The sequence below is a fragment of the Salvelinus alpinus genome, chromosome 38 (genome assembly GCF_045679555.1).
Source record: "Salvelinus alpinus chromosome 38, SLU_Salpinus.1, whole genome shotgun sequence".
NCBI classification, from domain to species: domain Eukaryota; kingdom Metazoa; phylum Chordata; class Actinopteri; order Salmoniformes; family Salmonidae; genus Salvelinus; species Salvelinus alpinus.
Window position 1 is genome coordinate 5,673,522 of NC_092123.1, and position 27,212 is coordinate 5,700,733.

The 27,212-nt window shown below is 42.6% G+C and overlaps 3 protein-coding genes across 6 annotated transcripts in view; 1 reads left to right on the forward strand and 2 right to left on the reverse strand.

The window, feature by feature from the left end:
- LOC139566358 (glycerol-3-phosphate dehydrogenase [NAD(+)], cytoplasmic-like) lies at positions 1–4,830 on the reverse strand. Its single transcript, XM_071387484.1, has 8 exons — positions 4,641–4,830; positions 4,184–4,361; positions 2,398–2,538; positions 1,974–2,112; positions 1,750–1,862; positions 1,292–1,525; positions 999–1,105; positions 1–595 (listed from the first exon to the last, which is right to left on the reverse strand). Exons 1-8 carry the CDS (start codon positions 4,679–4,681, stop codon positions 499–501), a joined length of 1,050 nt encoding a protein of 349 aa, XP_071243585.1. The 5' UTR covers positions 4,682–4,830; the 3' UTR covers positions 1–498.
- LOC139566353 (oxysterol-binding protein-related protein 11-like) lies at positions 3,624–15,680 on the forward strand. Of its 3 annotated transcripts, none has more exons than XM_071387478.1 (13): positions 3,624–3,774; positions 5,958–6,026; positions 6,352–6,527; positions 6,992–7,071; positions 8,285–8,485; positions 8,856–9,057; positions 10,217–10,359; positions 10,695–10,829; positions 11,528–12,005; positions 12,161–12,347; positions 12,743–12,925; positions 13,115–13,268; positions 13,663–15,680. In XM_071387478.1, exons 2-13 carry the CDS (start codon positions 5,965–5,967, stop codon positions 13,717–13,719), a joined length of 2,058 nt encoding a protein of 685 aa, XP_071243579.1. In that variant the 5' UTR covers positions 3,624–3,774; positions 5,958–5,964; the 3' UTR covers positions 13,720–15,680. The 3 variants fall into 3 exon arrangements, with proteins under 3 accessions (XP_071243579.1, XP_071243578.1, XP_071243577.1); XM_071387477.1 differs by lacking the exon at positions 3,624–3,774 and adding an exon at positions 4,871–5,042; XM_071387476.1 differs by lacking the exon at positions 3,624–3,774 and adding an exon at positions 5,115–5,615.
- LOC139566355 (zinc finger protein 182-like) overlaps positions 15,198–27,212 on the reverse strand; it is an 18,398-nt gene continuing 6,383 nt past the window's right edge. Inside the window, exons 2-3 of one of the 2 annotated variants that reach the window (XM_071387480.1) lie at positions 20,829–26,749; positions 15,198–17,252 (exon numbers count right to left, since the gene is read on the reverse strand). In XM_071387480.1, the coding sequence (XP_071243581.1) occupies positions 25,800–26,749 (950 nt within the window). In that variant the 3' untranslated portion in view covers positions 15,198–17,252; positions 20,829–25,799. Of the gene's footprint in view, positions 17,264–20,828; positions 26,750–27,212 lie in introns of both variants that reach the window. The other variant, XM_071387479.1, reaches the window with a different exon arrangement.

Genomic DNA, 27,212 nt, shown 5'->3' on the forward strand with positions numbered 1-27,212 from the left:
TTTGTTTTTCAATCAAAATTATTATTTTGAGAATATTTGTTCCACAAATTGTAAAAATGTCAAATGAATTGAATTTTTTTTTGTAACCCAAGAATGATTACTTAACATTTGTCAAGTGCTTTAGTTGATAAGCTGATACACAATCAAAACACAAAACATATGAATATGCGACAAAGCACGTTAAGTAGTGCTTCTTCAGACTTAGTATCAAATGAAATGATAAGGAATATTTAGTGGTTACAGTTACATTTTTATGTAGTTACAGTATTATAATGAGCATTTATGCAGCACTGCTGCCCTCTGATGGTATGATGGTGCTATTGGAAGTGGCTCCGGGGTGAAGTATCCCTATAGATACAGATCTAGGATCAGCTTCCCCTCTCCAATCCCAACCTAACCATAGGGGAATGCAAAACTGACAAGATCAGCATCTAGGGGCAACTTCACTCTACACCATTGGAGGAGCTGCAGGTTCCGTGGCTGCAGGTTCCAGAGTGATCACATATGTTCAGGGTGGCTCTGCAGACATGTGATAAACTCCTGCACAGCTTTGCCCTCAAAGCAGATCTGGTACACAGAGGCAAACAACGGAAACCTACAAGACAAAACATTGCACTAAATCTCAATGCAGCAAGAGGTGGTTCCATTAGCAGCACTCACACATTTGTTGAGGAGAGCTTCAGTTCAAACTTGCAGGTAATTTGATGAAAATGTATGTAGTGAATGAGTAGAGGAATATTGGAGGAACATTTTCAGGTCACTAAATGTATTAAAAGTAGGCTCAGCGATGCACGAAGTAAACAAAAACATCGGGCCAATTTCCGCAAGAGCGTTAAAGCACGAGGCTAAACTTCTTCACTATTTTGGTCCCATAGTCATCACGTTGTAGCAGCGTGAAGCGGACACGTGCACAGGCGCAGATACTCTGTGTGACTGTGTGAGAGCAAGCAAAGTCATAGCGTTGAGTCTCACTTTAAGGTGAAAGAGTTTGTACTCACTTGTTGATCATGTCTCTCTTCTTGAGAATTTTGAACACCTCAGCAGAGGTTTGTGGGCCTTGCAGCTTCTGGCCATTGAGCATCTCAGCCTCTAGCTCTTCAATAGACTGGAGAAGTATGCAACATAGCTAGTTACTTTACTTAAAGCATGTATACACACACAAACATTCCATGGGTTTCTTGAAGTGATGGATATTAATATCTTAACTGTTATCAACCAGACAAAACGGGTGGAAGTTGTACTGGTCACAGCAGAGTCACATCCTTGAGTCGTGTTTGTCTAGATATGTCACCTTGGACGTCTTGGCGAAGGCCTCGGCCACCTTGCGGTTGCGCCCCCCGTAGCAGGTGGTGATCAGGTCGGCGACCCCACAGCTCTCCAGGAAGGTCACGGAGGACACCTGGCCCTTACAGAACAGCTTGGTGAAGGCGATCATCTCCATCAGCCCCAGCCGGATCACCGCAGCCTTGGTGTTGTCCCCAAAGCCCAGACCGTCACAGAACCCAGCGCCCACCGCTACAATATTCTGGGAAGGAGAGAGTGGGAAAGGAACCATAAGTGGTATGTGCAGTTCTCTACTCTTCTTCTAGCAATATTATGATTCATGGTTTGTAACAAATGATTTGACAATGTGAGCAAATAAAACAGAGGTACAGTGGAGCGAAACATAGGCCTTCTGTGTAAGTTACGTTAACGATGTAGCTATATGTAGCAAAAGTTGTTCTCTTTGAGTTTAAATGTAAATTGTACCTTGAGAGCCCCACAGAGTTCTACTGTGTCACTCTCCTGCACCACGGTGATCCTGAAGTTGGGAGTCTGCAGCAGCTCTTTAAAGATATGTCCGTTTGCTTCGTTCTTAGCTCCTGTTTAGGTAGTGATAGAAAGTCAAGGTACACATAACTGCATCCGTGGGAGTTGCAACACACTAAACATTACAGCAATAGTCTAGATAAAATGATCTAAAAATGTCTTACCAATTGTGGTCTCACAGAACTTCTCATCAGCCACTTCGTTGGCAATGTTGGCCCCCATCAGGACGCTAACCTCAATTTCCAGTTTCTCACGGATGATGTCAGAGATGAGCTTCAAGCCCTCTGGGCCTTCATCGATGCCCTGAATAAGGACCAGGGCAGAAAAGAGATCTTAGGCTGCCTTCAATCACTCATTTTGTAACATATAACCCTAGTTACCAGCATTTGGGTGGCTGCATTTTTTTTGACTAGGCTGCTATTACATAATGAGTGTAAAATCATAGCCATGATGATAAATTCATACAGCTGAGACTTTCCCTGAGCACAATATGAAGCCAGAGTAAATTCAGACTTAAAATTGTTTATAGATTTTAGCAATGTTTTTTCTAAGTGAGAGCTGGTGTGAAAAAGAGGTAAATGGCATTACTTTGATGAGGGATATCCCAATGGTTCCCTGTGTAAGATGAGGTTTCATCTGATCACATAGCCTCCCAATGAACTGATGTGGAATGACAAAGATCAGTATGCTGGCCCCTTTCACCGCTTCTGTGACTTCTGGGACAGCAACCTGGTAAATTGGAGCGGGAAAAGATAGCATGATACATTGTACTACTCATGATGGATGTTACTGTGTAGTAGCATTTATCGTGAATCTACATTACGCAGTGGAGGCTGTTGAGGGGAGGACAGCTCACAATAATGGCTGGAACGGAGCGAATGCAATGGCATCAAACATGTAGAGACCATGTGTTTGATGCCCTTCCATTTTTCCCGCTCCAGCCATTACCACGATCCTGTCCTCCCCAATCAAGGTGCCACCAACCTCCTGTGATTACAAGATGTTATGTGATGTTATTTTGTTACATGGAGTTGACATAAGGGGCGGATGGCTATAATAATACATACATTAAGTTTTGACACAGTGGAAAGCAAGGTATGTCAGACTGGTAGGCCATTCAAAGAATGACAAATACCTTTAGCATCTATTCATGAAGATATATTCTGGCTGGGGGAGTTTTGTTAAGAGCCCTGATGCTCGTTCTGAACGTTAACATGCATCACTATTGGTTTGGGAAATATAAGGGACATATCTTTTATAGCAGCGAGAAATAATTACCCAAAAACCTAAAGTCTAAATTCCTACACACCTTTATAGTATGTCTGGGAATTTCCACGGACCTCACAATACCATATTATCACAATATTTAGGTGCCAATACGATATGTATTGCGATTCTCACATTTCTATGTATTGCGATTCGACACTGTGATTGTATTGCGATTCAATGTTCCAAACTGTTCACCATAGCTGCAGAGGGACAAGCAAGAACATGAGAAAACAAGTCTTGATCAGTCATTGGAATAAAAGTGCTGAAAACAAATTGGCGCCCTATTTTTTTTTTAAAGACTGAGAACAAGCTATGAAGGAAAAGTTCTGGGGTTTTGGTTTAGCTACAGACAACTAGCAAAAAAAATCATATTGCGATATTTTCAAAACTACATGATACATTGTCAAAAATAGTATCCTGATATGCAACTGTCTAGATTTCTTACCCCAGCACTATTTTATACGGTTAGGGTTTATGTTCCCACATGGCCATGTTACAAGCACTTTATTAAGGAAGACTAATGGAAGGCAGAGAAGACCACCTGTGCTAATTAGCTATCTAGCGTGCTTAAACACCTGTGTGTCAGCGTAACTGGAAAGGAAGTGTAGTTTGTGGTCTGGAGGAACACATTTGGCATGATATTGATCCCATACTACGCATACACACAGTCCTATGGTTCTGTGCAAACCTGATACAGTAAGTGTTATCTTTTATATTTGAAAGATTATTTCTCGCTGATATGAAAGATAATCCTATGTTTCAAAAACCGCATTGCAAGCAATGATTATTGGCGTTTTCTAAACTTTAAAACAAAGAGATGGGATTGTAGTGTACATGGGCCCACCGGTAAACGGTGCTTATAGCTGAGAACCCTAGGGATAAGGCAGAATGCCTTGTTAATGCCTTGGGTTCTTGAGAACAACCCAGACGAATATGTTGTTAGTTCTGTATAGGTCAAACTTCACTCATCTTATCTGTGTGTGTCCTTTTACACAACCACAAAGCATGTCCGGAGATAGGAGATAATGTTAAATCCAGATGTATTGCCCAACTCAATGATTTGTAATCTTGAGGCAAAAAATCTCTACTAAAACACAATACTAACCACATTTTTGGGAAGCTTGTGACCCGGTAGGTATTTGACGTTCTCATGCTCTGTGTTGATGATTTCTGTTAACTTTTTGCCATCGATCATCTCTTCAAACACCCACATGTTGACAATGGGGTCAAACCTGTTGGATCCCTTTGCATTGTGACCGACGATTTTGGCTATCGCTGAGCCCCTAGGAGATGATGAAAACATATTTTCAAAATCCCAGTCGCAAAATGAACATGCTAAATATATCCTGGGGGTACGATAACCAGATTATTACAGTACACGGAATGTCTTGAATGTAAATCAAACTTCTATGTTTGATATTCTATGAAACTACACGCAAGTTGTACATTTAACCTAATATCAGCACTTAGTTGGCTACATTATGACTCAATCAGTGGAATTAATAATGATATAATGTTGTCGAATGCAGGCACATGCAAATAGAGAAAGCGCGTAAATATACCAGTTTCCAGATCCAACGATGCACACTTTCTTAGCAGGCATTTTTAAGGTAGAGTAGCAGGCACGATTTCTTTAACAGTGTTAACAGCTCAGTAAAATGCCGTGTTTATAACCATAACTTCCTTATACGCCATTGTCGTGTGGGCAGCACATTCTTTTTTAGCACACCGCCCTTTTTTTAACCTGTTTATAAAAGAAGGGAAAGGTTTGTACATGTTAGATAACAGTAGGGTTATTCTGGGTGTGCCACCACGGCGAACCTGTCATGACAAGTATGGAGAGACATTAATGCATGGAGAAAGTTCTATAGTTTTCTCGATGTGCAGAGCTCGGAGGAGAAACAAAATTCTCACTGTCTGTCATGCAACATGACTGGAATATATGCTGGCGGTAGCTCGATGGGGTATGTGCAGGATATATTTGAAGATGGGTTGCATTTGTAGAATTTCGACAAACTTTGTATGGCAAAATATTCCCCTTTTTTTTGCCAGTGCGGAAGTCCTTTCATGGAATTGAATCACATGACTTCAGTACCGTGTCGCGTCATCGTGAAGCCTGTTAGCAGCGATTTGGATCATGTAAACACCAAGCTAACAACCTAGCACGCCACTGTTTTTATAAGAATATGTTGTGATGGATTACTTAATCAGTTGTTTAGATAGCTATCGTTCATGGAAAAACTATGTGTTTTGTTAAGCCATAAACAGAAGAAATCCATCTGTGAGCAAGGCCTTCAAGTTAGCAAATCAGACTAGCGTTTGATGTGTGGCTAGCTCTCGAGCTAGCTAGCCAGCTAGCTAGCGTTTCTGGCAAGGTTTGTAGCTTGTTAGCTAGCTATAACGTTGGCTATGACTATGCAAGGGGAAACCGCCACGGCAATACGAATATCGGACAGTGAAGGGAAACTGGATGTCTTTCCCCAGAAAGGGACGCCTGGTAGTTCTGGGAGAGGGAGTTCTAAAGGCTGGCAGTACAGGTATGATGACTGTCTAGCTAGCTAGGCTAATTCTCTTGTTTAGCCATATCTGGCTAACCAATCGTGCTAGTTAGCTGCAGTGATGTGTTTGGCTAATAGGCAGTGCAACACACGTCTTCAGTTGGTAACTATAATTAATTGGTCAAATGTTAGCTGGCTGGCCAGCTTTGGTTTCTAGCTTTTCTAGCTGAGCTTACTGACTTAGCTATTAGTTAACAGGCTAGCCAGAGTTGAATCAGAGGTTAATTGGGAGTTGAACTTTGCCAACCCACTGCTGTTATTGTAGCATAACTAGCTTTTTTGCTAACTGTCAATCATTTTCTCAATCTCTGCTCTGTTCAGTGACCACATGGAAAATATTGATGGTTACCTGATGAAATACACCAACCTGGTAACAGGATGGCAATATAGGTGAGTGGGCAGCCCAGGTTGAAGAACATTGATTAACCAGTGCTATGTGCATTTAGTAAAGGTATTTACAATATGCTCAAATCAACTACACATACTATTGAATAGATTCAATGTTTTGCCAACAAGCATCTTCAGCTCAAGGACATTGGGCCAGTAACCAAAAGGTCACTAGTTCGAATCCCTGAGCTGACTAGATGAAAAATCTGTATATGCCCTTGAGCAAGGCACTCAACCCTAATTTCTCATGTAAGTCGCTCTGTATAAGAGCGTCTGCTAAATTACTCAAATGTAAATCTTTTGCTTGAACGTTCTGCTCTTCATGCAGGTTCTTTGTCCTCAACAATGAGGCAGGGTTGTTGGAGTACTTTGTCAATGAGCAGTCCAGGCCCCAGAAACCTCGCGGGACACTCCCCTTGGCAGGGGCGGTCATATCCCCCAGCGACGAGGACTCCCACACCTTCACGGTCAATGCCATAAGTGGGGAACAATACAAGCTCCGAGGTAAAACACACACACACTATTGTCTCTCACACTCACCAATCACAACAGCTACAACAACTCCTACAAGAGTGTCATGCTGTATGAGTTGTCTACTACAGGACATCTATGGTTTGCATTTTAGCACAATGTTATTATATCCTCAATGCATCAGTCAGTTGTTGGACAGGCAAGATACACATATAGTCACTGTCAGACTATTGGACCAAGACTTTAGGAAGGGGAGACAGCATGTAAAACGTTGTCCTCGGTCGGAGAGGGATAACGTTGTCGTTATTGATCCATGCAGAGATTCACTCGGCTGCACTGTAATGAGCTCTTGTTCAGGCAACAAACTAAAGAAAACCGACTGAAACAGGGATGCACTAACTGAACATATCCAATAGGAAACTCATTTTCAGTTGCAAAACATTTTGCAACGGTGTGCACTAATGAATGTGACCCTGTGGTGGTGTTGTGTCTCCCAGCCACGGATGCCAAAGAGAGACAGCATTGGGTGAGCCGGCTGCAGATCTGCACGCAACACCACACTGAGGCCATGGGGAAGGTAAAGGCAAGGGCTTTTCATCTGACACACACCCACTTTCGCAGATGCATATACTTGCATATATACACAGTTGCATGCGTACACGGACAGGCACACGCACTCCTCATCACAAGCTCTTTCTCACTCACAACAATGTTTTCCCTTGATCCAAACACTCTACTGGCTTGTTTTGTTATGCAATCCCATTGATCGTGTCCATGGTTGCCTGTAACATGAGCTTCGTAACAGAAGTGCAGAGGGGATGTCTTGTTTATAGATTAGGTGTAGTAGTGTTTTTGCTTGATAATGATAACACATTGATGGGGAACTCGAGCTTCCATTCATTTAGCTTAATTATGAGCCTAGACCATCCTAGATGCCAGCCTTTGAGTGTAGTGTTGTAACGCGCCAAAGACACGCCTGGCTGCATCATAGCAGACAAACGGGGGGGGGGGGGGGACGACGACACTTCCTTTAAAAAAAAAAGTTTGATCTTACTTTCCTGGCTGAAGTCAGTGAGTCAGCATTACTCAGTGGGATTTCCTTCCTAACAGATGTACACTTTCCATTGAAATACTGTTAAGACAGAATGTGACAAACCACAAGAATGATGCTAACTCTATTCTTGGATAAATTGTGGCGTAACAATAACATCTTGATTCAGTACTTCACATGATTGGCCTTAATTCGTCTCGCATCTTGAGCACTTGAGTTGAAGACAATCAACATTTACATTGCACATTGACATGACACCATAAGGCCACACAAATGGTCACAAACAAGATGGCTCCGTAGGTTAAAATTCACCTAGGTACAGATCTAAGATCCTCTTCCCCTCCCACGATCCTAACTGTAACTAATAGAGAGAGGACTCATCATTGATATAACTTGTTTTAACATGGACATGTCCATTGTGGGCTTCCACCATTTTGAAAGTAGTCAGCTGGTGGGGATTCCTATAAGTTGGGCGCAATCAGCTGAAGAAGACAATGGACTAAGCCTCAATGTCACTGCCCATGCTGTCACACACACTATAATGGCACAGATACAAAGATGAGTCCTCTATCTCTATGCTGTAACCATTAGTGGGGGAAATGCTAAACTGACCCAATATCAGCGTCTAGGGGTAACTTTACTTACATTCCACAAGCTCCAATGATCAAAATATACTTTTCCCAACATCCTATCACAGATGAGATGCACTGTATGACAAATTTGTTCTGTCTTTGTCCAGAGTAACCCTCCGCCCAAGTCTCGCAGCTACTCCATGGCGTCTCAAGGGAGCGCCAGCTCGCCCCTGTCCCAGCGCAGGCCGAGCCAGCTCCAGAACCAGAACGCTGCCTCCTTCTTCAGCATGACTCAGCTCCACAAGGGCTCCTCGCTGTACTCCTCCAAGAGGTCCCTGCTGCCCGACCATCTGCTTGACGCCAGAGAGGTAGGCTGGGGATAGGGCCGGTAGCTATTACCTCATGAACCAAAATAGAACGGGGGTTTAGCATAGCGTGAAGTTTTTTCTCAGTGTTTTGTATTTATTTTCCATCAATGTTTTTTTAATAACTTTGCGTCTCAACAGGAATCGCCGGTGGTAGAGAGAAGAATATCTCTTCTGCCTTATTAGAAGTTTATTTTGTCTTAGAGGGTATTATCTTAGTCTTTTTACCCAGCTTTTTTGTCATTTTATGAAGACTTTTCATCTAGGACTAGGTTACAGGGACTTCTTGTTTTAATCTAATGACGGATACAGTTAGCTCATTTTTACATCTGTATCAACTCACTCCAGTTCCTTCCGCTCTTCTTACTCCCAGATGATGACCCAGGCCCAGGGCCAGCACCGAGACCTGATCCAGACCATCGAGGGCCTGCCCCCGGCCGCGGGCCCCCTCTCCCCGCTGGACCAGGACCTGCTGATGCTCAAGGCCACCTCCATGGCCACCATGAACTGCCTCAACGATTGCCTGCACATCCTGCAGCTGCAGCAGCTGGCCCGCCAGAGGAGCTCCCTGGGAGGTGAGGGTGACCGCTGGGGGCCTGGAAGGGAGGGGGAGTAGGTCACTACTGGTGACAGTAATGAGTGTTCATTTATGGATGAACTCCAATGAAAAGAAGGGGATCTGTGTGCATGCCCTGTTAGTTTTAGATCTTTATTGTCAGGATTTCTCAGATTTGCCTTCTAGATGCCGGTTAAGAGAGCAAGGTAGAAACTGTAAGTTACCTTTTCTTTACCCCCTTGCTCAGAGTTAGCCATGGAAGTCTACATGGATTAAAGGTGTTTTGTTTCCAAGAATGGTTTTAGTCGTGTTTAGTTTGTATGCAACATGTACTAGACACCCATCATATGCTAGCACAATTCTACCTCACAAATCATGGAATTGCACATGTAGACCCTCCCAGTCCAGATGTACTCCGAAAGCCGACAGTGGAATTATTTTCAATCATTTATGAAGGAGCGGTACTTATTCTTACCGGCTGTTTAGGGTTGTAACCAGATCTCTCATTGGGTAACTGAGTAATACCAGCTCTCCCAATTAACCACCCTTCTTCCATTTTGCTCACACAGCACCATACTGACAGCCAAGAGACTTACCAAAAGTAGTATGGCTGCTACGATTTCTTTTGCCATTTCTTTTGACAGAGCCAACCAGACATTGTGGAACAGGGGAAACGGGGAAAATCCGTCACAAGTTCCCAGTTTGACGTAGGAGATCGTAAGATCTTGTTACCTGGCATCCATATTTCATTAGGCCCACGAACAGGATGGAACCCGGGGAAGAGCCAATCAGGAAAAGTTGTCAAGGATTGTGTGGGCCATGCTAATTTGAATGGGCCTCGCCTCCCACCCAAACACCCATAGAAATACCCTATGTGGCGCTAATGCTAACCCACCAATCAGGCGAGGATGTTTCCTGTTGGCGGGGCATGAAACGTATCTCGATACTCACCGGGGATCGGGTTAACGTCTCCATCCTGTGGTCCTGGGGAACTGTCAGAGGAATAAGCCAGCCAGCCACCCCATCTAGCCAGCCTGGGTGTTTTTTGAATGGTTGCTGCATACGACCTAGTTGTTTTGGTCCGGTAGTTAAGGGACCTCGTAGTGTAGCCTTGTAGCCTAGCATGAGTACCTCTGAGCTGAAGGCCGCTGCGGCCGCCGCTGTGTCAATTGTTACAGGGCCCACAATCGAGTGGCTGGAGCCCAAGCTGCCGGACATCCTGAAGAACGGCGGGCCCTTGGACAGCTTCAGCACCAAGGGAGGGCTGCTGGAGGGCGGCCTCCTGGAGCTGAGTGCCACGGAGCCCTGCAGTTTCTCTGGGGTAAGGACACGGAACATTACGAGACCCAAAAGGGCTCATCACACTATCGAGCCAAACTGTACTGACCTGAGGCTGTATAGGGCGATGTGAAAAGTGATGTAGGTGTATCTCTTTGGACAGGACAGTTTGACTTCAGTACTTTTCATTAAATAAATGTCAATGTTTCCAATGATCATTTTGTCTATGTAACAATGTGTCCATGGTCAGATGAGGAGGATGGTAAAGTAAATCACTTTACCATGGCTTTTTACTGTTGGTGCTTCAGCTTGACTGTTTTTCAAGATGCAAGCCACAACTTTTGTTGTTCTTAAAGTAAATATTGTATCCCCTGCCAGGAGGAGATTGACGGGGAGGACGAGGTGGAGGACGCATTCACGGAAAAGGAGGAGGAACTGGTGGCGGTGGAGGAGGAGCGCAGTGTTGTCCTACACCTGCTCTCGCAGCTCAAGCTGGGGATGGACCTCACGCGGGTAGGTCGAGTTCCACAAAGCTCCCCCCCGGACACAGCCTGAAACATACATCGGGCTGGACCAAGGCCCAGCTAGACAGACCATAGTAGTGTCTTGTTTCCCGTCCTCTGATTGCTAATGTAAAGGACTGCATTACTGGAGTTAAGAAATGCCTCGGTTTGTCGTTTCATTCTTCTTGTTGACTTCATAGTGGAGCTGGGTGATGAATTGATGCGTTAACAATAAATAGAATGATACGTTTTAAAGTTAATGTGCACCGGTTTTTATTGGTATTATCTTTTAAACTAATACTACTAGTTCGTTAGTTTTAGCCATCAGTTTCCCCATTAACAATCCTCCATATAAGCAAACTTATTTTGTTTCAAACTTCACATTTCTCTATTATAGCTTACAAAATTCCTGCTCTAAGTGATCGGTGTTGATCATTTTCGGTTATCGCCCCAGCTCTACTTCAGTGAAATTCAGTTTCCCATGGTTAGCAGCAGCTAGTGTAGGCTCAAAGCCTGTTGGGTGTCGGATGGTGGTTAGTCAAGTCATAAAAAGAGAATGTGTTCTCACTGACCTCAAATTGAAGCTTTCTTTAAAATCATCTTTACCTCATTAGCTACATGTCATTATAGATCACACACTAGGTTATTGAACAGTTCTCAATAACTCACCTGCTTTATTAAAGGTCATAAATAGTTCTGTCTCCTCAGGTGGTGCTGCCCACCTTCATCCTGGAGAAGCGCTCCTTGCTAGAGATGTACGCTGACTTCATGTCCCACCCGGACCTGTTCGTAGCCATCACAGACGGCCAAGGGCCCGAGGAGCGCATGGTGCGCTTCGTCGAGTACTACCTCACCTCCTTCCACGAAGGCCGCAAGGACGCCATCGCCAAGAAGCCCTACAACCCCATCATCGGCGAGAGCTTCCACTGCTCCTGGAAGGTGCCCAGGTCCGGGGAACCCGCCAAGGATGCCCCCTCGCTCTCCTCTCCTCCCCAGGGAAGCCCCACCACCGAGGGGGAGGACAGCAGTTACCAGTTGCGCTTCGTGGCTGAGCAGGTGTCCCACCACCCGCCCGTGTCGGGCTTCTATGCCGAGTGCCTCGAGAGGCGGATGTGCGTCAACACCCACGTGTGGACCAAGAGCAAGTTCATGGGCATGTCCATCGGGGTGTCCATGATCGGGGAAGGTAAGGCCGGCCAGAGACGAGGTATCGATTATTGCACCGTCTGTGCATGCTAGCACCAGAGTGGTTGGTGCTAAACCCCTGGCTAAACATGGTCTGTAATATGCATCTGTCTAATGCTAACAGGATATAAACCATATTGTAATTTGTATGTGTAGGCTGCCTGTACCTGCTGGAGCATGACGAGGAGTACATGTTCACGCTGCCCTGTGCCTACGCCCGTTCCATCCTTACCGTGCCCTGGGTGGAATTGGGGGGAAAGGTAAATGTGAACTGCACCAAGTCGGGATACTCCGCAGTCATCACCTTCCAGACCAAGCCCTTCTACGGAGGCAAACTGCACAAGTGAGTGCCCCTCACAGAGCGTGCACACACACCTGCAGAGGAATTCCGAATGCTGTCATTAAATTGTTGCATTGGCTTTTGGTTAGGTTTGTGTCCCTGTGCCATTACAGCTTCATATAGTTATTTCCATGTTATGTTACTGTGTGTTTTTAGATTTAAACAATAAAAATGTTATGGATCCTAGGACTCCCTGGAACACAGTGACTGAGGAGTGGATTATCCTGGCTAAAGAAAGATTAATTGATATTGAGTTAGTGTGCTTGAATAATTTACAAAAGCCACAACTCTTTGGATTGAAGTGACCTCAAATTGTTTTGCATAGTTTGCGTGGAGAGACTGTGATTGGTTGATATCGTTGGCCATGTGTCCTTCTGCTCTCGTGGCGCCTCACGCAGGGTGACGGCGGAGGTAAAGCACAACGCCACCAACGCCGTGGTGTGCCGCGTGCAGGGCGAGTGGAACGGCGTGCTCGAGTTCAGCTACCAGAATGGCGACACGCGCATGGTGGACGTCACCAAGCTGCCCGTCACCAAGAAGCGCGTGCGCCCCAACGACAAGCAAGGACCAACTGAATCAAGGTTAGACAAAAAAAGTGAATTCATATTTGCATTAATATGCTCAGATTTGTTTTCAATGCTTTCAGGTGAGGTTGTGGCATAGATAAGGACTATATAATAAAATGTTTAGTTAATTTTGGCGCTGATTTTATTGTGCCTTGTCCCATTTTAATAGTCATGATACAAATAGATCACTCTGGGTTTTTTTAGGCGCCTGTGGCAGCACGTGACTGAGTCGCTGCGTCAGAAGGACATTGAGAAGGCCACGGAGTACAAGAGGATCCTGGAGGAGAGACAGAGGACCGAGGAGAGACACCGCACTGAGACCGAGACCCCATGGAGGACCAGATATTTTGAAAGCGAGGTACGTAGGACATCATCTTGACAAACCTTTTCATATTTAGCGTGCTTGCTTCAGCAAGACCTGGGGGAGCTTTGGACAGACATGCTTTTGTACAGCTGAAGCAAGCACACATTTTCTTCAGGAAACGTTCTATTATTATTGTGTTTCGTTACGCGGTCAGACATTTTGGCACCCACATTCCTGAGAAGAATGCAAGGATAATGAACACATGATATCTAATGAGGCATTTACAGTTTATATTCAGGAATAAATGGATTTTATTATGGATCTTTATAATGGATTCTCTTCTGTCAGACATTTATAGGTTGAAATGACAATTGAGTAGCAGGAAATCTGACAGATTGTACTTTATTAATTTATTTTCATGTTTTCTATTGTCTTATCTCTGTGCTAGGGCGAAGGCTGGATGTATCACAAACCACTGTGGAAAACACCCACTCTGAAAACTTAGTTCTACCGGTCAGCGAGATCCCATCATCGATAACGGGTGTAGCCACGAGACTGACGCTCTCTTTTGGTTTGTGTGTGTGTGGGGTTATTTCCTAAACGGTCGAGGTAAAGCGCGACCTCCACTTACATGCATACGGATGCAAAAGTATTGGGGAAGCCCTGTAACGTGACAGGCTATATAGTTTCATCTCACGCTCGCTGTACAGGCTTTTGTACTGATCACTTTTTGTATAATCCACTCTGAATGAGGACATTTCTCCTTGTACAGATAAAAGGTACTCCATTTACGCCGCCTTAACAATCGTATGGCGCCGCGCTCGTTTGGATTGTTTAAAGTGTTCAAGAATCACGATTCAGCAGAGGGAGGTTTGTTTTGTTTTACAGTGATGTCGCACACGAGACCGAGAATCGAAGTGCATCTTTCAAAGTACACAATTGACGTTCGACGGTGTGAACTGGATAGCCATACTGTGGGACATGATTGGCAAGGCCCGGGTCATGTTCATTAGGGCATGTGACAGAATGTTTTAAAACGGATTACAATGGAAAATGAGTTCTTATTGGATAAGTGCATAGTCCCTCCCTGTTTCAGTGAGTTTAATTCCGTTTGGTGCCTAATGACACAGCTTGAATAAGACGCACGCAACCTGTCACTACAATGAACAAGTTTAAAATGGGGACAATGTTCCTGAATTCATACTGTAGGTAATGAATGACATTACTCCTTTGGTTTTGCTCAGACGTCTCCATTTGGATGATTCCATCGTTCAGAATGATTGACAAGGCTTGGCATGATACAGATAGTATTTTAATGATTTAGGCCCCCAAAGTGAATGCATTTGTTTGATAAAGTAACAATAATTTCTTTCACAGTCCCAAAGGGATATAGTCCTCCTTCCTTGCTTGAGGAATTTTGGAAAATGGAATGCATGATGAGCAATGTCTTCTTTTTTTTTGTGTGTGTGTACTGCAAGTATTATACTCTGGTTACTATGCCTGAATTCAACAATTTAATGTTTTGTTATTAAAGCTTTTAACCAAATTAATTTGTTTTCATATGCAAAACAAATGTTTTATTTTTCTGTTTAAGAATAAATGTTAATCTCCTGGATATCTCAGTCAGTCTGTTCTGATTTTGAGAACAGAATATAACTAATATCGTCACCTTATTTGTTGGTTTTGAATGAGATTGTGCCCTCGTGGTGTTTCTTTTCAAAAGCTACGGTTCTCACATTTTCATTCCCCTCCCCAAATGTATGTGAAATACACAGAAGTGGAGTCTCATGAACACTAATGCAGTCAATATCAGCCTGGAAAGGTTCCCCCAACCCCTTTTTGATAGGTAGAATGCAAAGAGAAGACCTGCTTGAAGCATGGGATGTGATTTTAACTCTGCATTGATAACCTACTCTCTCCACGTCATGGTGCCTTAAGCAATCTCTTCCTATGTGCTTCTTCCAGTCCAATATTATATTATTACCCCCCCCCCCAGGGCTGGATTACTGCATTTGGAAGTCAGCTAATTTATAGCGGTTTCATACTGCTATTCTACACATTTTGGCATGAGCCTGAGAACATTTAGCTGTTTTAAAGCTCATTTTGGGCAATTCTACATATGATATCTGGGGGTCCCTGACCTCCAAGGGTAAGCAACCCCGGGGCATATGCGCTGCGTGCCAGTTCTGTAATCCAGCCCTGTTTGTTTCCCCGTCACCGCTATGAATGATGCAATCGTATGTAAATATTAGTTTTGGGGGTATTTGTTGCATTTTTTCCTGTTTTGAAAGACATGTTAGAAGCACAGACCCCTGAATGGTGTTATACACGTTGACTTGGTTGTTTGGAATATTACTCGTTTGTCTTGCTGACCTGTGAAATGCACTGACATTGAAGGAAACATGACTCCTTGTAGACTAAGATATGTGTGGTAATGACTGATTAAATAAATTGCCTATCAATTGAGTATTGTTTTTTTCCTCAAAAAAATAACTGCCCATACAACAGTAATATTTGGTAACCCGATACATTTTCCTTATTGACCGTGTATTACTTACATCATGGAACTGCTCAGTATTTTAAAGTGGATTCCTTGCTGACAACGGGTGCATCTCAATACTCTTCAAATGGGTGTGTAGTGAGCCACAATCAATACAGAGAAGCTAACTTTCTTTACATTTTGTGTTTTACATGGCTAACAGTTTAGGTTGGGCAGAAGTTCAAATCCCTCAATATTCCTCATGAAAAGAAGCACACGTTCAAATATTTTTGTTCTAAATCAGAATGAACCACTGCTAAAGTGTGGTAGGGGGGAAAAAGTGATGTGAATGAGTTTATTGATACAGGACAGATTAAGATATTGAGGTTATCCCTCCACCACTAAGCTTTGATAGGAGCCCACTTGTGCAGCGATTGTCTGGCGGTGTTCACATTGAAAGTTAAACTATAAACAATATTGGTAGTCTTAAAAACAGCCAGTCATATCCTCATCGCCCAAGAACTGTCATCACCACTCACAGGTGGAAGTTACAAAATGTGCCTCTCAAACTTGTTTGATGCCCTTCCCCCATACAGGGCACAGTCATGTTTCTGTGCATTCTTTCCACGTGTCCTCTTAGGCATTGCTTTGTAGCATGTTTTTTTTCTCAGTGGGTATTCTCTTACTATTCAATGTACTTCTGGCACTAAAGCATGACAGACACGTAATATTTATCCTGTGAACTTCCATATGCAATGTCAAATAATAGACAATTGTGAAAGCTGTGCAACAGTCATGGTAGAATGTGGTTTCTCCCCTCGGTCTCACATGCCAGTTCAGATTGGAACAATTCGTGAAACGTTTACAACAATCCTGACCGCATAATGGTGTATCGCTTATCCTCACATGCACTCAAAGATCTGCTACTACTAAAGCAGCAATATGATTTCCCTCATATGCGTAGTCAGATTATGGCCATGCAGAAATGACATGCCACAATAATGACAGCGATAAGGCTTCCCCCCTTTTTTGAATCCTAATGTGAGAACTCCCAATCATCACTGAGCAAAACATTTTCTAGACCTGGCAGCGATATGATTTCTCCCCTATGTGAATCCTCATGTGGATTTTAAGACCAGTGCCAAAATGAAAACAATTGCCACAATCATTACAGCTAAATATTTTATCCCATGTGTGGATCCTCATGATAATTCAGATACCCAACTTCAGAACTTTTTTTGTTTGTTTCTGTCTGCATCTGCGATTTACGCAGGGGCTGAGAGTCACTGGTTTTCTCTGTGGAATCCTCTTCCTTAGATTCTGTTTTGATCTGTTCAGTAGAGGCCATTCTGTCTTCGTATTCTTCACTTTGGGTTTGTGAGGACTGAGTTCACCCAGGCAGGAGTGAATACAGAGTCTTCCTCCTCCTGGATGATACAGAAGTCCTCCTGTTCCTCTTTAATCTGTATGATGTTTCAGTCATCTTGCCCCAGACTGGTGCTCAACTCCTGCTTACAGTGCTGCAGCTCAGGGGAAACACCCTCTTCAGAGACAATGATCTGCTGGAAACCTGAATGGAAGGAAAAAGGATGAATTACAACTGAAAAGCTGATAAGATAGGGGTTTCTGAATTGTCTTGTCAGGCGGTGCTCATCCTTCAACCAACAGTGTAGATGATTTTTGTGCTATCTGACGTAAGACAATGGGGTCTCTGTTACAGGATAGGTTCAGCCTTTTACAGCGTAATGCAAGTTGGTTCCTCACCTTGAAAGTAGTCTGCAAACTTATACCACAACTAGCTAACAATCTATGCAAGGGATAGAGGCAACTGTGCAATGCCAAATCACCTTTCAGTAATGCCAAATCAAATAATTGTTGACTTCAGAGGATATGGCCTTGAACTTTTGATCTGCGCTGTTGTCGTGTAAAATAGTGTTTTATTAAGACAGTAGGCATATTCTGCCCGTTTTTGTTTTTTGCCTCTATACATTTAAGTTAGTAAGGAGGAGACAGGTGTCTTTTGCAACCTGACTGGAGGATGTTAAATGTATTCACTGGTAGCAGGGAAATTAGTGTGCTAGCCAATGTACAATGTCCTTCTAAATGATATTGGAACTCTCAAAGACCGGTAAACAGTGACCACTAGTGGCTGTTCAGGCTACAAATTATGCAGAGGTGGGCTGCTAGTGGCCCAGTGGAGCTTGCTAGTTGGGTAGGCATTGGGGCTGGGAATTCAGGTTTCTCACGATTCTTAGGTGCTGATACGATATGTATTGTGATTCGATGTTCCAAGCATTATGCTCAATATACTGTATGTCTGCTGCAGAGAGAGAGAGAGCATAAGAACATTTTAGTTTTTGATCAGTCATGGAAGTAAAAGTGCATGTTAGCTCAATATTTAAAAAGATGGAGAAAAACTCCAGTTTGGTACTGTTCCAGTTTCAACTGTTCTGCCTGCGGCTATGGAACCCTGACCTGTCCACCGGACGTGCTACCTGTCCCAGACCTGCTGTTTTCAACTCTCTAGAGACAGCAGGAGCGGTAGAGATACTCTTAATGATCGGCTATGAAAAGCCAACTGACATTTACTCCTGATTATTATTTGACCATGCTGGTCATTTATGAACATTTGAACATCTTGGCCATGTTCTGTTATAATCTCCACCCGGCACAGCCAGAAGAGGACTGGCCACCCCTCATAGCCTGGTTCCTCTCTAGGTTTCTTCCTAGGTTTTGGCCTTTCTAGGGAGTTTTTCCTAGCCACCGTGCTTCTACACCTGCATTGCTTGCTGTTTGGGGTTTTAGGCTGGGTTTCTGTACAGCACTTCGAGATATTAGCTGATGTACGAAGGGCTATATAAAATAAACTTGATTTGATACAGCCGACTGGCGCTACCTAACTAAACGTAACGGGCATTAATATTCGATAGGGCTGTGACGGTCATGGAATTTTGGATGACCAATCACTCTAGGACGCCCACGAGCCTCGTCTGAAGGTAGCCTGGTACCAGGTTAAAAACATTTATGGACAAAGTTTAAGGGGTTAAATATGTTCCCCCAAAAAAACTGGATACTTCTTATATCCCTGATATTGGACAGACATTTCAAAACAAACTTCCTTGATTTATTTTTTGACTGTTTTTCCATGTATGAATCTGTTATTCAGTGCATTTCTATGAGATAATAGCAGTAAGGCCAAATTCAATGTTTCATCCCCCCAAAAAAGTATACTTTTTTTATACCTAAAATTTCAAATCAAATAGCTAAGTGATCCTTGGTATGACCCTCTTAAAACAATTCAATACGTTAGCTTAGTAGAACCCCAATATGGTTGTTTACACAGGCAGCCAATTGATACCTTTTCCACCAATTGGTCTTCTGACCAATCACATCAGATCTTTTTCAGAGCTGATCCGATTAGTGAAAGAAATATCAGAATTGGACTGCTTTTATAATTGCAACCTATGGTACTTACCTTTTGTATCCTGTGTCTTTTGTTACAGTTCTGATTAAAGAGATTCTCCTGTACTTTTGTACACTTCTTAACCAGTAGTTCTGACAGTAGTGCTCACGAGCCAAAAGTGGTCCCCGAAAATTGCATACTATGTCACATGTGTACCACACCTTTGCTCTCTAGCTGTCACTGTCACTCAAATGGCGAGGAGCTGAAGCTCATTGGCTAGAACTCAAATTGCTAGGGGTTGGCCCACGTGGGGGAAAATGTAGGGAAAATGGTGCAGCACAGCATCCAGAAAAACAGTTGCTTTAAAACTTCAGATTTAGTGGTTTATTGAGGTAAAAAAGTCATTATGATCAGATTATGCATGTATGAGGTAAACATTTACACATCCAGTCAAAAGTGGGAGGTTTAAAAAAGACAGTCACCAAAGTGCCGGTGCATGTCTTTAAATGGACTTAATTAAGACAGGTCCAGCCTGGTTTATGGAACATTTAGTGGAAGAGTTTAAGCTGGCTGTGTAGCTAAAAAAATAGATCAATGGGAGCAAGGCTTTAGTGAATACAACACACTTTGCATGAGCCACAGCAGTTAACATCATTTGAATGAACATTCTACATTGCCATGGAAATGATTGCATCACAATACCAGTTAGTCATTGTGAGTGTTAAAAAATATATATATATATATATTTTTTTTTTTACCGAGATCTGCACCATTTAAGTAAATTTAAAGTGAAAATAGCTTATTCCATAAACTTTGAGCTAGACGTTATCCGGCTTTGAAATTCAACTCAACTGAAAATTATGTTCAAGACCAAAACAAGGGTTCTTGTAGTAAGAGAGACTAAAAACCCTCTTTAGTGTAATCAGGAACTATCCTGAGAAATAAAATACAAAATAATAATTTAAATAAAAGGGTACCTACTATTTTAAGTGCATATGAAAACTGATCATAAAATAATTGAATAAAAAAATGTTTTACATATACACGTTCCTAAGAACCTTTTTTTGGAAATAAGTATTAATAACTAAATAGAACAATAACCGTGTAAAGTCAGAGCAGACCTGTACGCCCTTAAACAGTAACTTAGTTACTGTATACATAAAAAATAAATACAGCTTTCAATCTTCTTCGTAAGTTTGTAAACAAAATATGTCTTCTGGGCATACAAGAACAAACGAATAAATTGTCATTATGAGTGTACCCATGAGTTTACCAGTCAAATTGACAGGGTTACATTCCAAGCCCATTCTATTCATTATATTTGTACGTATGCTGCATGAGGGGGTGTTGCCTAGGCAACTGTAGACTTGTTTTCTACAACACCTTGCTCGTTTCAGCAAGGAGCAACAAAAACGTTTCAACACCTTAATTAAGAAACATACTCAAACGCACATTTGTCTTCATCCATAACCGCTGGTGACGCAGTTATATTTTAACGATGAAAAGGTTTTGTCTGAATTAAATAAAATGAGGACTAAGAGTCAAACGCCGACCGGTCCCAGTAAGAGAGAAACCCCCCCACCAGATGACAATCGAGGCAAAGGGGAATGAAATGGAGCATGTTCCTGCGCTGCAGGGTATGTCTCACCATCATTTTAAAAGCAAGCGCATACTATATTGTGTACAACATCAGCTGTAATGCTAACGTTAACAACCAATTTGACAAACATACCGTTTTATGCTAGCTCCACTGGTTATATGTCCGGGCTAATCCATACCCTGGACTTCTGGAGAGCCCAAGATGAAGTGCCCAGACCCAGAAAGGTTTACAGGTTGTCATTACCTCTGTCAAAAAGCTGATGATACCTACGCTCTCAAAACTAATCGTGAGTACTGCTACCAAATTATGGGACAGTTGGGAATCACAAGGTAGCCGTGATGTGATTCTTTGCGTCAGGTGTAACAATGACCTTCCCCTAGTGTGTCCACTTTGATGCAGAAAAGTGGGAGTACATGAAAAGCAACCTGGACTGCTTTTTTTATTTGCATTTCCTGCCGGCCCGGTACAGATAAGATCTGTGGCAATGAATGACGCACACACTCATATCAATGACCTGGTTTCCTTTGTTGAGGTATCCTCTGGTGTCGGTCTCCTCTGTGGTGAAGCTGCATCTTGAGGATCAGATCTTAATCTGTAGATACATGTGATGATATAGACTCAGTGGCCAGTTTATTAGGTACACCCTGTTCACAAAAATGGTTCGCTCCTACAGACAGTGAGTCACGTGGTTGTGGCTTGCTGTACAAAGCAGGCAGTCAGGCATCGAGGCATTTAGTTGCTGTTCTTTTGAACATTACAGAGGAAAACGATTGACCTAAGTAGGGCTATCTCCGACCCCCCAAAAATATCAATCAATCGGTTGAAATGTTCAAACATATTTGTGCATATAGACACACCCTATGTGTTTTAATAGAGTCAACGATATATGCATTGAGCTTGTCTGATGCTTTAAGCTCCCTGTTTGATTAAATAAGACACTAATGACTCAAGAGGGAGCCAAAGACCAAGATTACCAGAAAAAAAAAAACTTAACCCAACTATTCTCGCTCCTGCTGGCTTTCGCAGATTCTGCCATTACTCTCCTGAAGTTGCCGGTAATAGGCTACACGAGGAGTAGGCAACCTTTCTCATGTGGAATGCCAATTTATCTAATCGATCTGTGTGAAAGTTATGGTTTTCATATGCACATTTTCGTGGAACAGTTGTTTCATTTCATTTATAATAACATCTTCATATCTCAAAATCATTGTCATGTGGTCAGTCAATTGTATCTAAATGAAAATTATACAAACCTAAAAAATAACTTCTATTTCCATTGCCAACTATGTAAAAATAGACTAGAAAGCCCCCACAAAGAAATATGCTGCTAAAAATAAATATCCCATAAATCACATTGTTGCAGACAGGCCATGCATAGACAAACTTGAAACATTGTTTAAACTACTAACTTGGGGCCAGCCTGAAGTTCCTTGCAACATTGTAAAAAATGATCTGGGCCCTAAGTTTCCCATGCAGACCAAGCTGTAGGTTATTTGCGCAAGGAACAAGAAGTAATCAGGTAGGCCTATTTTATGATGTTTCCACTGGATCAGAGAATGACACTTTTTACTTTCACGCTGAGTGGTTATCGGAAGGGAGAGAGCTGGGAATATTTTTTTTTAAATACATTGAGGAATTGTCATTTTCAATGGATGTAAAAACAGACTTCGTACAGGTGACAGTGCATGTCAGAGCAAAAACCAAGCCATGAGGTGGAAGAAATTCTCCGTAGAACTCCGAGACAGGAACACATCTGAGGAAGGGTACCAAAAAAATGGCTGCAGCATTGAAGGTCCCCAAGAGCACGGTGGCCTCCATCTTTCTTAAAAATGTAATTAGTTTGGAAGCAACAATACTCTTCCTAGAGCTGGCGGTTCGGCCAAAAACTGAGCAATCGGGTGAGAAGGGCCTTGGTCAGGGAGGCGACCTAGAACCCGATGGTCACTCTGAAAGAGCTCCAGACTTCCTCTGTGGAAATGGGAGAACCTTCCAGAAGGACAACCATCTCTGCAACACTCCATCAATCAGGCCTTTATTGTAGAGTGGCCAGGTGGAAGTCACCCCTCAGTAAAAGGCACATGACAGCCCGCTTGGAATTTGACAAAAAGGCACCCAAAGGACTTTCAGACCATGAGATACAAGATTTAACTATTTGGCCTGAATGCCAAGCATCACGTCTGCAGGAAACCTGGCACCATTCCTACGATGGTGGCGGGAGTATCATGCTGTGGGGATGTTTTTCAGCGGCAGGGACTGGGAGACTAGTCAGGATCGAGGGAAAGATGAACGGAGAAAAGTACAGAGATCTTTGATGAAAACCTGCTCCAGAGCGCTCAGGACCTCAAACTGGGGCGAAGGTTCAACTTCCAACAGGACAAAAACTCTAAGCACACAGCCAAGACAACACAAGAGTGGGCTTCGGGACATGTCTCTGGATGTTCTTGAGTGGCCCAGCCAGAGCCCAGACTTGAACCCAATCCAACATCTCTGGAGAGACCTGAACATAGCTGTGCAGCAACGCTCCCCATCCAACCTGACAAAGCTTGAGAGGCTGTGCAGAGAAGAATGGGAGAAACTCCCCAAAAACAGGTATGCCAAGCTTGTAGCTTCACACCTAAGAAGACTCGAGACTGTAATCGCTGCCAAAAGGTGCTTCAACAAAGTACTGAGTAAAGGGTCTGAATACTTATGTAAATGTGATAGTTTTTTACTTTTAATAATTTGCAAAAATGTAAACCTGTTTTTTCTTTGTCATTCAAGGGTATTGTGTGTAGATTGATGAGGGGGGGGTGAAATTATTTAATCTGTTTTAGAATAAGGCTGTAATGTAACGAAATGTGGATAAAGTCAAGGGGTCTGAATACTTTCCAAATGCACTGTACATGTTTAATATTACATAAACATAACATGTAAAATGTACCATGACTTAATTAGTTTTTTCCTCTCTGTCAGGTTAAGGTACTTATTCTTACAACTAAAGTTAAAAAGGCATTGGATTGGTGTAAACTTGGGAAAGAGTTTTCTTTCACCAGTCTAGGCGCTTATCCTTTCAATCCAAGTCACATTCGGATTGATTTATAATTGAAACCAAACCTATGTCCCGGCCATCACGTTGCATGGAGTCGCCTCTACTGGCTAAAAGCATGTGTTAGCATGGGCAGTGTATTTGAGGACTTTCGCCATTTTGATTTCATTAACTTCCCAATTCATTGTCTGTTTCTTCCTGATGACCCAGTTAGAGTCCTGATGCCAGGTCATCAGGAATAATCACCCTATGAATTTTACTCATGAAGAAGAAAATTGACTTTTTAGATGAGATGGCCTCAACGGCACTGCCCATTCTCTCACAGATGCCATCGTGACACAGATACAGAGATGTTATGTCTGTGGTCCAGGCCCATCACCTTATATATTACAGCGCCCAGAAGTGACATCCTAAAACAAAAAAAACTATAAGCCAACAACAAATGTCTCCTGGCCTCCCACACACAGGCTACTAAATATAAAAACGAAATAAACATTTCTATCAAAACTCAAACAAAATAAAAATTAGCAAATCAAGTCTAAAAACTAACTGAATTTCTAATCAAAACAAAAAACGAATATTAAATCACAAAACTATAATAACCTTGCAGCGATCACTAGCGGTTGTTCAGGCTATAAATGATGCAGAGGCCGGGCTGCTAGTGACCCAGCGTGAGCTTGCTAGATGTAGCCTGGGCATCAAAAAACGTTGCTTAGCTTCCTGCTAACTGAATTAAACTGTCAATTGTCAATGTTTATAAAATTGATGTTGATTAACAGAGGGGGAAAAAAGTTACAACCCTGCTCTATACAACTTTATCTCAGGTTTCAGGATGATGTCAAGCAGCCCCTGTAGACGTCGGTTGTCCTCTTTCGATAGATAAACGTTGTCCTGGTACTCTGACATCGTTTTTGCAACGGCTCTGAATATCTCCTCCGCAGCGCCTGTACATCGTTGGTTAAAAATCACTCTCAACAACTCCAAGACATCTTTCAGATAATTTTAGACATCTTTCAGATAATGCCAATGGCTAGCTCGCGTTGCGTTCCGTCACCCGTGAAGCCTACAAGAGTAATGAAGCACTTCCGGGTGTAATTATTTCAAAGTTAGTCATGTCACGTGAAACTGTAAAATTAATAATAAAGGCTAAAATGATTGTATTATCAACATATTCTATACTAGTCATAAAACACATGGTCCTCGAAGTAATTCTGATACTTCTTTTGTTTTTTTTAACAGGGCTCCCACTCTTTTCAAGAAATCATTCTATAACTTTTCCATAAAATGTTTTATCATGATTTACAAGGAAGACGGTACTCAATAGGGGGCAAAACACAATAACTACACACCGAAGTAGGTATTATACATGCATACGTGAACAATGTATCAATTCCCTAGGTGAAAAGACAGTTTGTTCAGGTAGAGAATGGCTACTGGTGTCTAATGGGCTGAACTGGAATCTAATGGTTTCTACTGGATTCAATAGGACTAGTTTAAGTGACCGTTTGAGCTAGACTCGGTAACAGCTTGCATCAACGTGGATTTCATCAGATCAAGATAATTGTATCACTATCGTTGGACCAATTATTTGACAGATATTGTACAGTGATTGCCTGGCAGGGTTCACATGACAAGTTATAAAAGGAGACTAATATAATCAAGTTAAAAACTATGAACAATAGTAACTTGTCTGTCTGATGCCCTTCTCTACACCAGGCACAGTCATGTTCCCCTACATTCTCTCCATGTGTCTGCTTAAGCCTTGCTTTGTTTTGAAGCAATCACGACTTAGCATAATAGTTTCTTCTCAGTGTGTATTCTGATGACAATTCAATGCACTTTTGGTACTTAAGCATTTGACAGACACTTGTAAGATTCCTCCCGTGTGAATGTCTCATACACAATGTCAAAAAAAGGCAGTCGTAAAATATTTTCTAGTCATGGCAGTAATGGGGTCTCTCCTCTCCGTCTCCCCAGCCGATTCAGATTCAAACAATTAGTGAAATATTTACAACAATCCTGACAGCAATATAGTTTTTTCGCTCATGTGATTACCGCCAGTGCTGAAAGATCTGCTACTATAGCGACAATGATGTGATTTTCCTCGTGTGGATCCTCATATGCGTTGTCAGATTACCTTTATGACGAAAATATTTGCCACAATGATGACAGCTATAAGATTTCTCCCCTGTGTGAATCCTAATGTGAGAACTCAGATTACTAGGACGAGCAAAACATTTGCCACAGACCAGGCAGCAATGTGGTTTCTCGCCTGTGTGAATCCTCCTATGAAGTGTCAGCTCACCAACTCGAAAGAAACATTTGCCACAATCATGACAGCGATGAGGTTTCTCCCCTGTGTGAGTCTTTATGTGATAGTTCAGATATCCAACTTGAGAAAAACATTTGCCACATTCACCACAGCGATGCGGTTTCTCTCCTGTGTGGGCCTTCCTATGCAATTTGAAGCGGTCAAGCCGAGTGAATACTTTGTCACAATCCTGACAGTGATACGATTTCTCCCGTATGTGGGTCCTCATATGGGAATCCAGTGTTCCCATCTGAGTGAAACATTCACCACAATCACTACAGCAAAATGATGTATCTTCTGTGTGACTTCTCCTTTGCACTGGTGATTTCAGATCCAGGGATTCTCCACCGTTCGAGCTTTGTCCTTTTTCTGTCCATGTCTTCTTCAATTTGCACTGGGGATGAGAATCACTGGTTGGCTCTGAGGAATCATCTACCTTAGGTTCTGTTTTGATCTCTTCAGTAAAGGCCATTGTGTCTTTGTATTCTTCACTTTGGGTTTGTGAGGACTGAGTAGGGTACTGATCATAGTCACTTTTCACCCAGGCAGGAGTGAATACAGAGTCTTCCTCCTCCTGGATGACACTGAATTCCTCCTGTTCCTCTTTAATCTGTATGGGGTTCCAATTATATTGCCCCAGACTGGGGCTCCAATCCTGCCTATAATGCTGCTGCTCAGGGGGAAACTCCACTTCAGAGACAATGAACTGCTGGAAATCTGAAGGGAAGGAGAAAAGATGAGTTAGAAGTTATAAGCTGATGAGCTAGGTACTGATGATCTGACATAAGATAAATGGGGTCTAAGATCGCCTATGTTCAGGATTTCGCACTCATCTGTGCTGTTGTTGATTGGCCCAAACAGTTTGCGTATATAATAGTCAATCATTTATACCAACAGCCGCAATCTGACTCTAATGATTATAATGGAGAGGGCATAGCTCATTACTGGTCGAAACAACACTAATGATCCATAAAAAACACAAGGGTAGTACAGCGAGCAACTTTGTCTTCAGTAATCGCTGCTCGATTAAGTTCTGGGTCCATACGTGTTAAGAGAAGAGATACTAGAACAAGGAGCGGAACAAGAACGAGGAGCTCCACCCTCTCTCTTTGCAAGTTACGGGCCAAAAGTCCCCTCCCGAAATTCTAAAGATGCTATCCACCTGTGAAATCGTGATTTG

Excerpts from the sequence above, each read along its gene's own strand:
- LOC139566358 (XM_071387484.1), bottom strand. The coding sequence starts at position 4,681 with ATGCCTGCTAAGAAAGTGTGCATCGTTGGATCTGGAAACTG. Across the intron at positions 2,539-4,183 it reads ACAAGCTTCCCAAAAATGTG|GTTGCTGTCCCAGAAGTCAC; the intron begins GTTAGTATTGTG and ends CCAATTTACCAG. Across the intron at positions 1,526-1,749 it reads AACTCTGTGGGGCTCTCAAG|AATATTGTAGCGGTGGGCGC; the intron begins GTACAATTTACA and ends TCTCCTTCCCAG.
- LOC139566353 (XM_071387476.1), top strand. The coding sequence starts at position 5,488 with ATGACTATGCAAGGGGAAACCGCCACGGCAATACGAATATCGGACAGT. Across the intron at positions 12,006-12,160 it reads GGTGTCCATGATCGGGGAAG|GCTGCCTGTACCTGCTGGAG; the intron begins GTAAGGCCGGCC and ends TTGTATGTGTAG. Across the intron at positions 12,348-12,742 it reads TACGGAGGCAAACTGCACAA|GGTGACGGCGGAGGTAAAGC; the intron begins GTGAGTGCCCCT and ends CGCCTCACGCAG.